The sequence below is a fragment of the Platichthys flesus genome, chromosome 20, assembly GCF_949316205.1.
Source record: "Platichthys flesus chromosome 20, fPlaFle2.1, whole genome shotgun sequence".
NCBI classification, from domain to species: Eukaryota; Metazoa; Chordata; class Actinopteri; order Pleuronectiformes; family Pleuronectidae; genus Platichthys; species Platichthys flesus.
Genome location: NC_084964.1, coordinates 2,609,242 through 2,622,140, shown reverse-complemented (window position 1 = coordinate 2,622,140; position 12,899 = coordinate 2,609,242). Strand labels below are relative to the sequence as shown.

Here is a 12,899-nt window from a genome sequence, read left to right as displayed (position 1 = left end):
TAGTGTCTCTCAATTTAAATAGTTGTTTTGCATTTTGATGTAAGTTCGGTCTCAAGGTAATTTTTCTGTTTGTGTTACTCTCTCAAGATGATAGTCATATGTATTTATCGTAAAACTACTACAACAATTATCCCAGTAAGTAAAAGACCTGTTTATTTCATAAGTTTTATACAAACTGCTCCTAAATGTTTTGGGAGGATAATGAACTATATTGTGTTTACTTTGACTTGATACCAGCATATTACATTAGTGTGATCTGCAATCTTGTGATCCAAAGGACTGAGATACTCAGTACATTTAGTTGTTTGCACTGGAGAAGGGAAAAAAAACTTTCAACACCTGACACAACTGTCTGTTTTGTTTGTTTAACTATAGGTTCACGCTAGTAAAAAAAACGTATTTGTACTAACCCCTACACCTAAGTTTTGTTCAGGCCCTAGGAAGAGAACAGCAGCAGAAGGGAACACCTGGGAGCTGAACTGACCAAGAAGGAGACAAGTGAGGCAGGGAAGGTTGCAGTCAGGTGAAAAACATCAGGGCGGGTCAGACAGCCACAAAAGCAGGAAAACAGGATATACAACAGCTAACAGACACATGGGGCAAGTGATAGGGGAGAGCGGGGTAATGTGAGAATTTTTTTTACATTTGCTCCCCTCTAGGCGAGCTAAAATGATATATCAGTAAAATTCACACATTTCCAATTAATTCAGGATGTTTCCTAGCAATGGAAATGATCAAAGGGCAGTGAAAATAAATATGATTGTTTTTTAAAAAGTGGTTTTGTGAAAAAACATACTTTCCACAGAACCAGCACCAACTTATCCTTCATGGCAAGGAGGGAATAGGAGGGGCTTGAAAACATTATGGTCACATGACCACAAATGTACTCGTTGCCTAGATAAAGGGGTTGTCTCACATTACCCGATGTCTCACATTACCCCGCTCTCCCCTACAGTTGGAGTAAAGCCATTTTGCTTATAACAGTTGAGGGAAGCTGATGAGTAAAGTGAGAATCAGACAAACAGTGAATTAAAATCATTAAAACCATAATCTGTTGCATTAAAAGATGTGGATTATATAATAATGTTGACTTTGTCTACTTCAAAGCAACTTTATATTTTTTTCATATGATATGTGAAAGCTACATAGGGATGTCCTCTGCAGATAAATGGAAGGATCTATCCGTTTGATATTGACGTGTTTTGTTACAGTCTGCAAAAGCGTGATCTAACTCTAAAACACCTGCATCAGGACCACCACACCTGGCCCGGTGTTACTGGCTTTCACTAGCTCAGCACCAAACAACCTGAAGCCCCGGGACAAGATGACAGCACTGATGTTACATCATGCATGAATCTGACTTCTTATTGCAAATCTGTGTGGAAAATTTGTGTGGGCTGTGGTTTTGGCAAGAGGTTTAGTTGCTTGCAGGGGATCAGGCTGCTAATTCGGCTTGTATCCATTACATTTATATCATCCATGTATAAAACTTGCAGTGCCTGTTGTAAACCTGAATGTTTTGGATGGGTCCTGTCCTGTGTTAATACTCTGGAGCTACTTCAGAATTACTCCTCCTAAAAGACGACAAAAGGAAAGTTGTGCTTTCAGATATCAGCACCTAGTACACCCGTCACTGTCTATGTCCTAACCCTTACCATAATTTATATTAATAAAGAATGAATCACGTGTCCATTCGCACAAAACTTGGTCCTGCACTTTCTCAGGCAAAATGCAATAAACATGATCACTGAAAAGGCCATCAGAACTGTTTGAGGGATATTTTTTCCACATAAACAGATGTTTGTGGAAGGTAGATGGATATCATTAAAAATGAATGTCTGCAACATTACTCAGGTTGTGTCTTAACTCATTTGTATGACCCATGTTTTATTTGGGTTTTGAATTATGTAATACTCCTCCAAGCAGTATAGGTGGTGTGTGGCGATGCCATGTTGGAGATGCATTTTAACCTGATGCTCTTACATAAGTGTAATTAACACAAGAAATCTGTTGGTTGTGCCGTGGATGCATTTTATTTAGTAAATAATACCCACGAGACAAGTCTTTTTTCCTCTTAACTCGTTGGAGTGTCCTCATGCTGGTCAGCATGCCAGAAAGCCTCCGTCCACCGGCAGAGTGACTCCATTAGTCATGTTGCTCTTATTGCTGAGCAGGAACAAAATACTGTTCACTATGTCCTCCACCTCTGCTCACAAACACACAAACACACAGGAAGCAGGTTTACACATTGGATAATAGATGTATAAAGTGCGTGTGTACACTTCATGATCGTAGCACTGGAAAGGAAACAGTGCAACCTTCCATTTGTTGATTGTGATAGGGCACTGACAAAAACTTACATTCAGTTTATAGACAGACTGACAAAATATTAGTTTTATGTTTGATTATTCTTTGATTGCACCTGAACGTCCTCACTGTGAAAAACGACCAACAGAATGAATGAGTCAGCACTGTCTTGGTAGAGAACAACATGAACCAAGAAGTTTCTACACTCACTCCCGCCTCTTATTCGAGGAGACTATAAACATGCAAGGGTGAACAGCTGCTCCATTGTTCCACATCCAGGATGGAATCCACATTCCTGAATCTGAATCAACCTTCAGGCTTCTTTTCAGCGCCCTGGTATGAACACACACACTCCAGGTTCATTTTCTAAGGGGGGGCCACCTAAACGTCAAGTTCAACTTAAGGGGAAACACTTGCTTAATTTGATTTGAATTAACATTAACTAATGTTATACCTGTGTATTAAATCTGCATTTTATTTATCTCAGATTTCACTATTGAAACGTCAGTTTATTTTCGAAATGATGAATCTATGCCCTACAGGTGTGCAGATATCAAGACAGACTAGTGTCCAGTCAAGGGTCTCACCTGCCCGCCACCTAATGTGCAATAAGATAGTCTCAGCTCACATGTCCCTGTACCTCAGAACAGAACAATCGAACAGGAATGTGTACATATGGCTGAGATAATTGCAGTCATCTGCAGCAACCTTCTGCACTGAAGTCAACAGTATGTGTTTCCAGGCTACTGGGTCTTACCTGCAAAGCGGCCCAGGGGGATCCGCGCCATCATGGTCTTAGCTTTTTCGGGCTGACTCCAGGCCAGACGACCCATCTCAGTCATCACCACTGTGGGGTTCACGCTGTTCACACGGATCTGATCACCACACAACACTGGTACTTTAGTTAAAACTCCTCCATTCACTGAGTGAGACCTCCATGAAGATCCATTCATTGAGATTTAACATGTCTTCAGTATAAAATGGTTATAAATTAAGTAAATTCAACTCTGCTCTGTTGTTCTCTATTCAATCAAACATAATTATTGTCATGATTTAAAGATGCAATACTATGTGTATAATGTACAGTAGTATAATGTGACAATAAAAACTATCCAATATAAATGTGATAATTGTAATAAAGGTTGTATCAATATGTGTTGGATTGCATTATAATACACCTGAGCGCCTAGTTCTCTAGACAGTAAATGAATATAAACTCTATGGACATAATATACGGTCAAAGGAACATTAAGGTCTGAATTTCATTCAGGGGCCCTGGTTCTTGCCTCTTCCTTCAGAGGATGGTTTACTTTACAGACAATCAGAAACTAGACCTCCGGAGCTGACTGAGGAATCTGGGTGGGCTTACAGAGATGAATTCTGCAGTGGTCAATTACGCTTATATGCTGTATATAGGCAGCCATATATACTTTATATATCCTATATTTGTTTTGCCAGAGTTTCATAACATTTATTCATAAAAGTATCTCACTTGAGTTTACACTACACGTCTTTCAAAGTCATCAGACAGACTACACGACTTGCAGTCCTTGTGGGTTCACGCTACACTCACTGGCCACAAGGGCTCACTCACTAAATTATCTTTCACCAGGAGAAACCCATTACTGGTGTCCAAATTGAATTGGATCACAAACACACAGTGAATCCTACTGATCCTGGTGCAGCTCTGTGTCCTCCTGCACAGTGAACGACACCACAGGCTGGAGGAGGTGAAATGCTTCATTGGACGTAACAGGTGTCCAAAACCCGTCAAGCATCCTGTTTTGGGTTTTTGTCCAAACCCCATGCAGTTAAACGTGGAAGCAACTCCAGAGAACTTTCTCCACAGTTTCCCTTTCTCAAATGAACAATGCAGCAGGAGGTTCTCGGCTCATACGTGTCTACAATGCAGCAAATCCTCCACAGTATTCAGGTGTGGGGTGATACAGCAAGCAGAGGCAGGTTTTATTCCACTGCAAAGATATCATTGTTTTGTTCACAGTACATCAACACTGGCATTGGCCTGCATCACCAAAAGCTCTCTTGACATCTTTGTTAGTGTCTTCTACGTGTATGGCCTGAGATATTTGTTTGCGTTTATTATTTTTAATTTTTCCATCTGTCATGTGTAGGAGGTATCATCAACCCCCCACAGTCGCTTACACTGAATCCTGAAGAGGAGCTCTGTGTTCTCACATTAGCTCCTCAGGACTTGATACTACGGGCCAGGCTTCAGGTATACCATAAAGTATGTTGACATCTCCCTATTTTAACTTTTTGTACTATCAAAATGATTTAAATGTCATAAACTTAATGTATCAAACAACAATATGCTGCTTTAAGATGGATTTCAGTTCCTGGGATTTGTAAGTCAAAAATGGGCTTAAGAGTAATGGTACCTGGTGAGGTCCGAGCTCTAGAGCCATCCCTTTAGTCAGCATGTCCAGGGCTCCCTTGGTGGCACCTTGGACAAAGAGATACAAAAATCATAGCAGGCTGTTCAAAAATTGAAATAGTCTTAATTTCCTTAAGTGTACTTGAGGAGAATGTGGTCACATGGCTGTTCCTCTCTTACTCACAGTACACAGCATGGTCTCTAAGGGCACACTGTGAGGCCTGGCTGGACACATTGACAATGGAGCCTTCAGATCCTCTGGCCTTCATGCCACGAGCCACTATCTACCCACAGAGACAGAGGCTGTGTTTTATTAAGCACAATTCAGACATTTTAATTTAAACTAATGGTATTATTCCTGTTAGATCTTTACTATTTGACATGTTCAGGCATTGCAGGCGAGTCAGATGAACCTTTGCTGTACTTGCCCTGACACCAAACCAGAGTTGTACATTTTCTGAATGAAACATGAAATGAGGGCTATCCAATCCCTGATTTCTGAAATGTAATTTTTAAGATGTGCAACAGGGATTAGACCCTGAGTTAATGTCAAAATGGCCTGAAGAATTTGGGCCACATATATTTTTCAAATACAGAGTTCAAGCCAATAAAGTCTGACAGCTTCAGAACTAGTTTAAAACTTTGACACTGTAGCCTAACCTTCATCTACAGAATGACCAGTTTATAATGGAGGTGAGGATGCAAATGCAGGGCAGTTATCTGGGTTTCCTTTTTAATAGCCACGGTTTTACCTGGGACACATGCAGCACTGCTTTCACATTCACATTGAATGACCTGGAAAGAAAAGACACCTTAGAACACAGCAAACACATGCCACTTGACATCATTATACATTGCACTGTGACTATTTGCTAGTGAAGCATCATATTTGAGGGAACATAGAAGTATCTCATATTCATCTTACTGGTCAAACTGGTCGGGTGTGACCTCCAGAAACGGCTGCAGGCTGGCAAAGGCGGCATTATTCACCAGCAGATCGATGGGGCCGATGTCCTGCAGGGCTGCCTCCGTGGCCCCCCAGTCTGCCAAGTCCAGGCACACTGGAGTGATGGAAGCACACTGCGGAGGAAAGAATTAATGTCTAAATGGGATTCATTTCTAAATTGGGTTTTGGTGGGCAACAACCTCAGATTATACAATGTTTCTAGTCAAAGAGAATCCAAGTCAATCAGAAATTGGTCTGTATTAGGAGTTGACTGACTTACTAAAGCAGTACAGTACTGTAAAATACTGTCAGAATAAGAATAAAGCACAATTTTAGTCAGGTCTAAAATTGTTCTTGATTAGGAGTTGACTGACTTACTAAAGCAGTACATTACTGTAAAATACTGTCAGAATAAGAATAAAGCACATGCCGTAGTATTTAGTATTTAATGATCAGCTCCAGTATTCTCACAAATTTGTTATCAGTGAGTGTTGTATCCAGAGAAGAGGCTAAAATGTCTCTAGCTTTCTCCTTTGACTCTTGTGCTTCTCATATCAAGCTTTACCAAAGGATTTATCAAGATTTATCTTTCAAATTGGATCTTTTTTTAACGTTTGAAATTACCTAAAGAATATAATTTTCTTCTGATATATTTATAGATTAACTTGGTTTTTTACAAGCAAAAACTTCAAAATGTCACTTTCTTTAAATACCAGGTCTTATTTGAAAAATAAATAATAATAAAATAAGATAAGCAGAGCTGTGTGTTGGAGAGGAAAGTCAACACCTTAGATGATATGAGTAGAGAGATGGAGTTGGGGCGCATTGGTGTAAGGGAAAATTCAACTGACCAGGTGTCTCACTGCTTATAAACACAGAGGAGGATTTCATATCTTTTTCTTATTACGTTTTAATACACCTCTTTGTATTAGTTCTGGCATGTTTTCTTTTTTTCATATTGTCTTGTGAAACGCCTCTTTGTATAAGTCCTGGCTTTTTCACACTTTCAGCCAGTTGTTCCATCCTGTGCACCCGTGCTTGTTGTGTAAACTCTGCAGAGCTTACTATTATAAAGACTCAATGGCAACTCCAGTCTGAGAATTTCATTTTTTAAAATCTCAAGATGAATTTCCATGAAAGAGCAAGGTGGGGGATGAGAGGTCAGAGGTCGGGGACTGAGCCCCTCAGTTGGGTGACAGGGTATGTGTGTGTATGTGTGTGTGTGTGTGTTTGGGTTTGCACCTCCTGCATTAGCGTGTCCAGGTCAGCCTGTGTGCGCGTCACCGCCGTGACCTCCGCTCCGTAGCGTGCCAGAGCCAGAGCCGTGGCCCTGCCAATCCCTGAGACACAAAACATCCATAAACACAAAGACTTATTACTGAGTGGAACTGCGGCTGTGACACCAGACCTGACACACACACATTCCACACATGTCTCAGACTATGCCAAACAGCACTTCGTGAACATCCATTTTCTCACAGTCTGAACTGGCGAGACTCTCTCAGGGCACATTGGAATTTACATTCATCATCATTACTTCAGCTTCATTACTTAATGTTTGGTAACACATTAATAATTCTTATTGTCGCGGGGCACCACCGACCAACAATTTAGTCTTTAAATATCAGTCTCAAATGATATAAATTATATTAATAATCTCAATATTTAATATTATTGATTATATAATAAACAATGAAGGGTTTTAAGTTCGAGCACAGGCTATAGTAATCCAGCTGTATTCACATACATATGCACAAATAATCACAGAAATACGAATACTTTAATTACAATAGTATTTATTAAAAAGGGGAAATAAAGTTAATGTTATTTCAATGATTCTTCATTTAACAAACTCCAATATTTCAAAGATGGCAACAACAGCAGCAGCACTTATCACAATTAAGACCACGCATGTGATACGGGGTATCTATGTGTGTGTGTTGTCGTGTTTGTGTGAGAAAGAAAAGGGGGAAGTGGCTATGGCGTAATGACGAGTTCACGTGGTGACGTCGTCTGACCGGAATCAAGATGTTACGTTCAAGTAATTTCAAGATGGAGGTGTTATGACCTCTGGTACGACATGAGGTCGAAGACAAGATGGCGGTCTGTCGCCAGTTACACAAAGGACTATTTCTAGACAAAGAGATTTCTTATCTCCTGGTTCTGGCGCCGAGATGTATTAAGGCTCTTTAAATCCAGATTTTTCTATGCCACATGAAATATGTAAGTGTAGGTCGGGACGTGGAAAAAACAGGTTTAGGAGAAAAGAGAGAGAGAGGGAGAGATAGAGAGAGATCAGGAAAGCTCTCAAAACATCGTCAGAGACAAACTTCCGGCGAAGCGGGCAGTCCAGTCATGTGAGATTTATCTTTTAACAGATGTAAATCTCCGCACAATATCTCTGACGGTAGGACGTTAAAAGGAAGCGCCGGCTCGTTACCGCGCGCTTCTCAAAACAGTAGACAAAGGAACGTCTCGGTCCGCCGTATAACACGGCTAAAAACAAATCAGCGATCTACAAACAAACACACTCAAATAAAATGACACGCTAAGTATTTAAACTAGTCTCTGCCCAGACAATAAAGCCTCTTACTGTGACCTCCGTGGTGTTGCTTGCGCGTGGCGCGCAAATTTTCCGGAAGTCCAGCGAATGTCTTGTTGAACCTCAGGATGCGTGCGGACGGGCGGATTCCTGGAAAACAAATGAGTGAAGTCCTGGCCTCTTAAGCGGTGCTCCGGTGGGTCTCGTGGTTGCAACGGAGGTCAGCGCTGGCCCGGATAGAGCGAACTTCTGTTGCTCTTGGAACGGAATTCTGCCTCGTCTCTTCTCTGACGGAATTCTGCCTCGTCTCTTCTGCAGGAATGATCAGCTGTGGATTGTGGAAAGAAAGTCTCTGAGCTCGGCCTGCGAGCGAGTTCCTGTGCGCGGCCTTTTCAAGTTAAAAACAAAAACAGTCTTTCAAAATAAGATTCAACTTAAGATAAAAGAAAAATGAAAGAAATAAAAGAAAATAACTAAAGTTGCCCCTTTAGAGCTGGAACATCTGGGAGGCCCCGAAGGGCCCTGGTCGAAGTCCTTAGCAGGGAGAATGGCAGCGATTATTGATGAGAAGCAGCATTTATTAACCTGTGGAGGCCCAGCCTCCTTGAGGTGCTGGTCATAGGATGATGCTGGCTTTTAGCCAATTGAGTGTCAGAGGTCAAAGGAGAGTGTGAGCGGCCAGGAGCAGAGCAGGGGTTTCTGGGGAGACCTTAGGGATTAAGTTACCACCAGAGGATACAATCTCCATGCTTGATCTTAGAGGGATACTTTAGCTGGCTTCATCTTGGCTCAAAGGCCACACTTTTACGACCCATTGTGTGGATCCCACCACATGGTTAGTTCAGTAGGGACTCTTGCCCAACAACTACTTTAGGGTATAGATAAAGTACAGTGTCCTCATTCTGTTCTGCAGATACCAGTTCTAATGTTGATTATTTTATCACATTTGTGTCAAAACAAATTGAGTCAGGTAGAAAAACTCGGCGCACATCGTCCTGTGGCGCCCTTTATCCAGAAGCGCACATCATTGTGTGGCGCACTTCATCCTCTGGCGCACATCGTCTTGCGGCGCACATCATCATGCAACGCACATCATCCTGCAGCGCACTTCATCCTGCAGCGCACTTCATCCTGCAGCGCACTTCATCCTGCAGCGCACATCATCCTGCAGCGCACTTCATCCAGCAGCGCACATTATCCTGTGGCTTACCTCATCCTGCGGCGCACCTCGTCTTGCAGCGCACATTGCGCACATCATCCTGCGGCGCACATCAGCCTGTGGCACACTTCATCCTTCGGCGCACATCATTTTAGGGCGCACATCATCCTATGGCGCACATCATCCTGCGGCGCACATCATACTGTGCATCACCGCACATCATCCTGCAGCGCACATCATCCTGGTGCACATCATCCTGCAGCGCACATCATCCTATGGTGCACATCATCCTGCGGCGCACATCATCCTGTTTATCACCGCACATCATCCTGCAGCGCACATCATCCTGGTGCACATCATCCTGCAGCGCACATCATCCTGGGGCGCACATCATCCTGGGGCGCACATCATCCTGTGGCACACTTCATCCTGCAGTGCACCTCATCGTGCAGCGCACATCATCCTGGTGCACATCATCCTGCAGCGCACTTCATCCAGCAGCGCACATTATCCTGCGGCTTACCTCATCCTGCGGCGCACCTCGTCTTGCAGCGCACATTGCGCACATCATCCTGCGGCGCACATCAGCCTGTGGCACACTTCATCCTTCGGCGCACATCATTTTAGGGCGCACATCATCCTATGGCGCACATCATCCTGCGGCGCACATCATACTGTGCATCACCGCACATCATCCTGCAGCGCACATCATCCTGGTGCACATCATCCTGCAGCGCACATCATCCTGGTGCACATCATCCTGCAGCGCACATCATCCTATGGTGCACATCATCCTGCGGCGCACATCATCCTGTTTATCACCGCACATCATCCTGCAGCGCACATCATCCTGGTGCACATCATCCTGCAGCGCACATCATCCTGGGGCGCACATCATCCTGTGGCACACTTCATCCTGCAGTGCACCTCATCGTGCAGCGCACATCATCCTGGTGCACATCATCCTGCAGCGCACATCATCCTGGGGCGCACATCATCTTGTGGCACACTTCATCCTGCAGTGCACCTCATCGTGCAGCGCACATCATCCTGCAGCGCCATCATCCTGGGGCGCACATCGGCGCACATCTTCCTGTGGAGCACATCGTCCTGCGGCACGCACTTAGTCCTGTGGCGCCGCACATCATCACCGCACATCATCCTGCGGCGCACATCATCCTGTGGCACACTTCATCCTGCAGTGCACCTCATCGTGCAGCGCACATCATCCTGGTGCACATCATCCTGCAGCGCACTTCATCCAGCAGCGCACATTATCCTGCGGCTTACCTCATCCTGCGGCGCACCTCGTCTTGCAGCGCACATTGCGCACATCATCCTGCGGCGCACATCAGCCTGTGGCACACTTCATCCTTCGGCGCACATCATTTTAGGGCGCACATCATCCTATGGCGCACATCATCCTGCGGCGCACATCATACTGTGCATCACCGCACATCATCCTGCAGCGCACATCATCCTGGTGCACATCATCCTGCAGCGCACATCATCCTGGTGCACATCATCCTGCAGCGCACATCATCCTATGGTGCACATCATCCTGCGGCGCACATCATCCTGTTTATCACCGCACATCATCCTGCAGCGCACATCATCCTGGTGCACATCATCCTGCAGCGCACATCATCCTGGGGCGCACATCATCCTGTGGCACACTTCATCCTGCAGTGCACCTCATCGTGCAGCGCACATCATCCTGGTGCACATCATCCTGCAGCGCACATCATCCTGGGGCGCACATCATCTTGTGGCACACTTCATCCTGCAGTGCACCTCATCGTGCAGCGCACATCATCCTGCAGCGCCATCATCCTGGGGCGCACATCGGCGCACATCTTCCTGTGGAGCACATCGTCCTGCGGCACGCACTTAGTCCTGTGGCGCCGCACATCATCACCGCACATCATCCTGCGGCGCACATCATCCTGCAGCGCACATCATCCTGCAGCGCACATCATCCTGGGCCGGACATCGGCTCACATCGTCCGGCTGCGCACATCATCCTTTGGCGCACATCATCATCATGCCGCGCACATCATCCTGAGGCGCATATCATCATCACTGCATATCATCCTGCAGCGTACATCATCGTGCGCAGCGCACATCATCAAAGGAGCAGGGTTGGACCTAGAACTAGAAGTTCCACCCCACATAACAGCCTTTGATATTCTAACATTTAACAATACAGGACAAAATCGATTCATGTATGTGGGTCTAGATACAGCATTAAAGTCATGAAGTTATTTTGAGAAGTGATGGCCTATTTCAATGGAAAGATAAAAAAAAAAAAAGACTCAACAGAAGAATACGGAAGCGTATTGCATTCACTTTTATTTTAAATTTTTTGGGGCATTTGTCTCCGAATTTTCGAGATAATTATCCCAGAAAAACGGAATAATTTTTTTGTAATACGCTTCTGAAGAACAAAGCTTATTTGAAGTTCTAGACATATTTAGGGTGTTTTTTTTAAACATCTAGCTACTTTTAGGACAGCCAATAGCTACCTTCCTTACTGAGGAGTCGGCAACACTGCTTGCATGGGTGTTTCCATGAGTTTTTGTGTGAAGTATATTACCTTTTCCAGCTCCGGTGACCAGAGCTCGTTTACCCGCAAAACTAATCTCCATGGTCGTTCCTGTGCGCAGAGATCCGAGGCAGACAGACCTGGAACAGACACAGTTAAAAGGTTGAACAGACGCAAGCAGTCATGTGACTCCTGCAAGTCTGACTTCAGCGTTGATCGAGCTAAACTAAGCTGATCTCTCCTAAATCCTTAAAAAAAATGAGCCTGCATCCGAACGCAGTTTCCTATGGTCTGTTAGCGGTAGTGAGAAACTCACAGGCAGCAGCAGCAGCAGCAGCAGTAGACGCGTCTCAGCTCCGGGCTGCAGGAAGCTCAACAAGAAACCTCCACTGTCAATGTTTGTCTTCCAGGTCAGAACTGCACAGTCACTGTGAACCCTTTGAACCACTTGGATACCATATCCAAATAATAAGGTTGTAATATCTACATACACTGTATATGGGTTCATATCTGTTATTGAAATAAATTCAACAAAATAAATATATCAGTAAATCCTCTGTGATCTGGTTAATCCACTCAACTCATCAATTAAATTTTCACTTTACTCTTTATTATGGTGTTTGAACATTAATATGATAATCAATCATCATATAATGTGGATACAATGGGGATCACAATCCTTGCTACAATGTTATCACTGTAAAAGCTCAACTAAAAATACTATATTTCTCCTATTTGAGATGAATGTATAAAATAAACTTGAGATTTTGTGGATTTTGACTAATTATATGATGCTTATCGAAACCTACACATTGAGTTGTTTCCATTAAAATTCTCTTAAATTCACATCTGTTATCAGTTGCTGTGATGAGTGAATATTGTTAATAATATTGTTATATTACTGAGCGCACAAACACACACAAACTTTCTACATTCAGGATGATACCCATTGACATAATGCATTCCTTTTACACACACAGATATGAATGTACTCACATCCACTTT

General features: G+C 43.7%; 1 protein-coding gene across 1 annotated transcript; it reads right to left on the bottom strand.

Moving 5' to 3' along the window:
* Positions 1-2,010: 2,010 nt before the first annotated feature.
* On the bottom strand, positions 2,011-12,306 carry dcxr (dicarbonyl/L-xylulose reductase). Its single transcript, XM_062378490.1, has 9 exons — positions 12,211-12,306; positions 11,946-12,034; positions 6,891-6,988; positions 5,628-5,782; positions 5,455-5,497; positions 4,887-4,986; positions 4,707-4,771; positions 3,065-3,182; positions 2,011-2,206 (listed from the first exon to the last, which is right to left on the bottom strand). Exons 2-9 carry the CDS (start codon positions 11,995-11,997, stop codon positions 2,103-2,105), a joined length of 735 nt encoding a protein of 244 aa, XP_062234474.1. The 5' UTR covers positions 11,998-12,034; positions 12,211-12,306; the 3' UTR covers positions 2,011-2,102.
* Between the last annotated feature and the right edge of the window lie 593 nt (positions 12,307-12,899).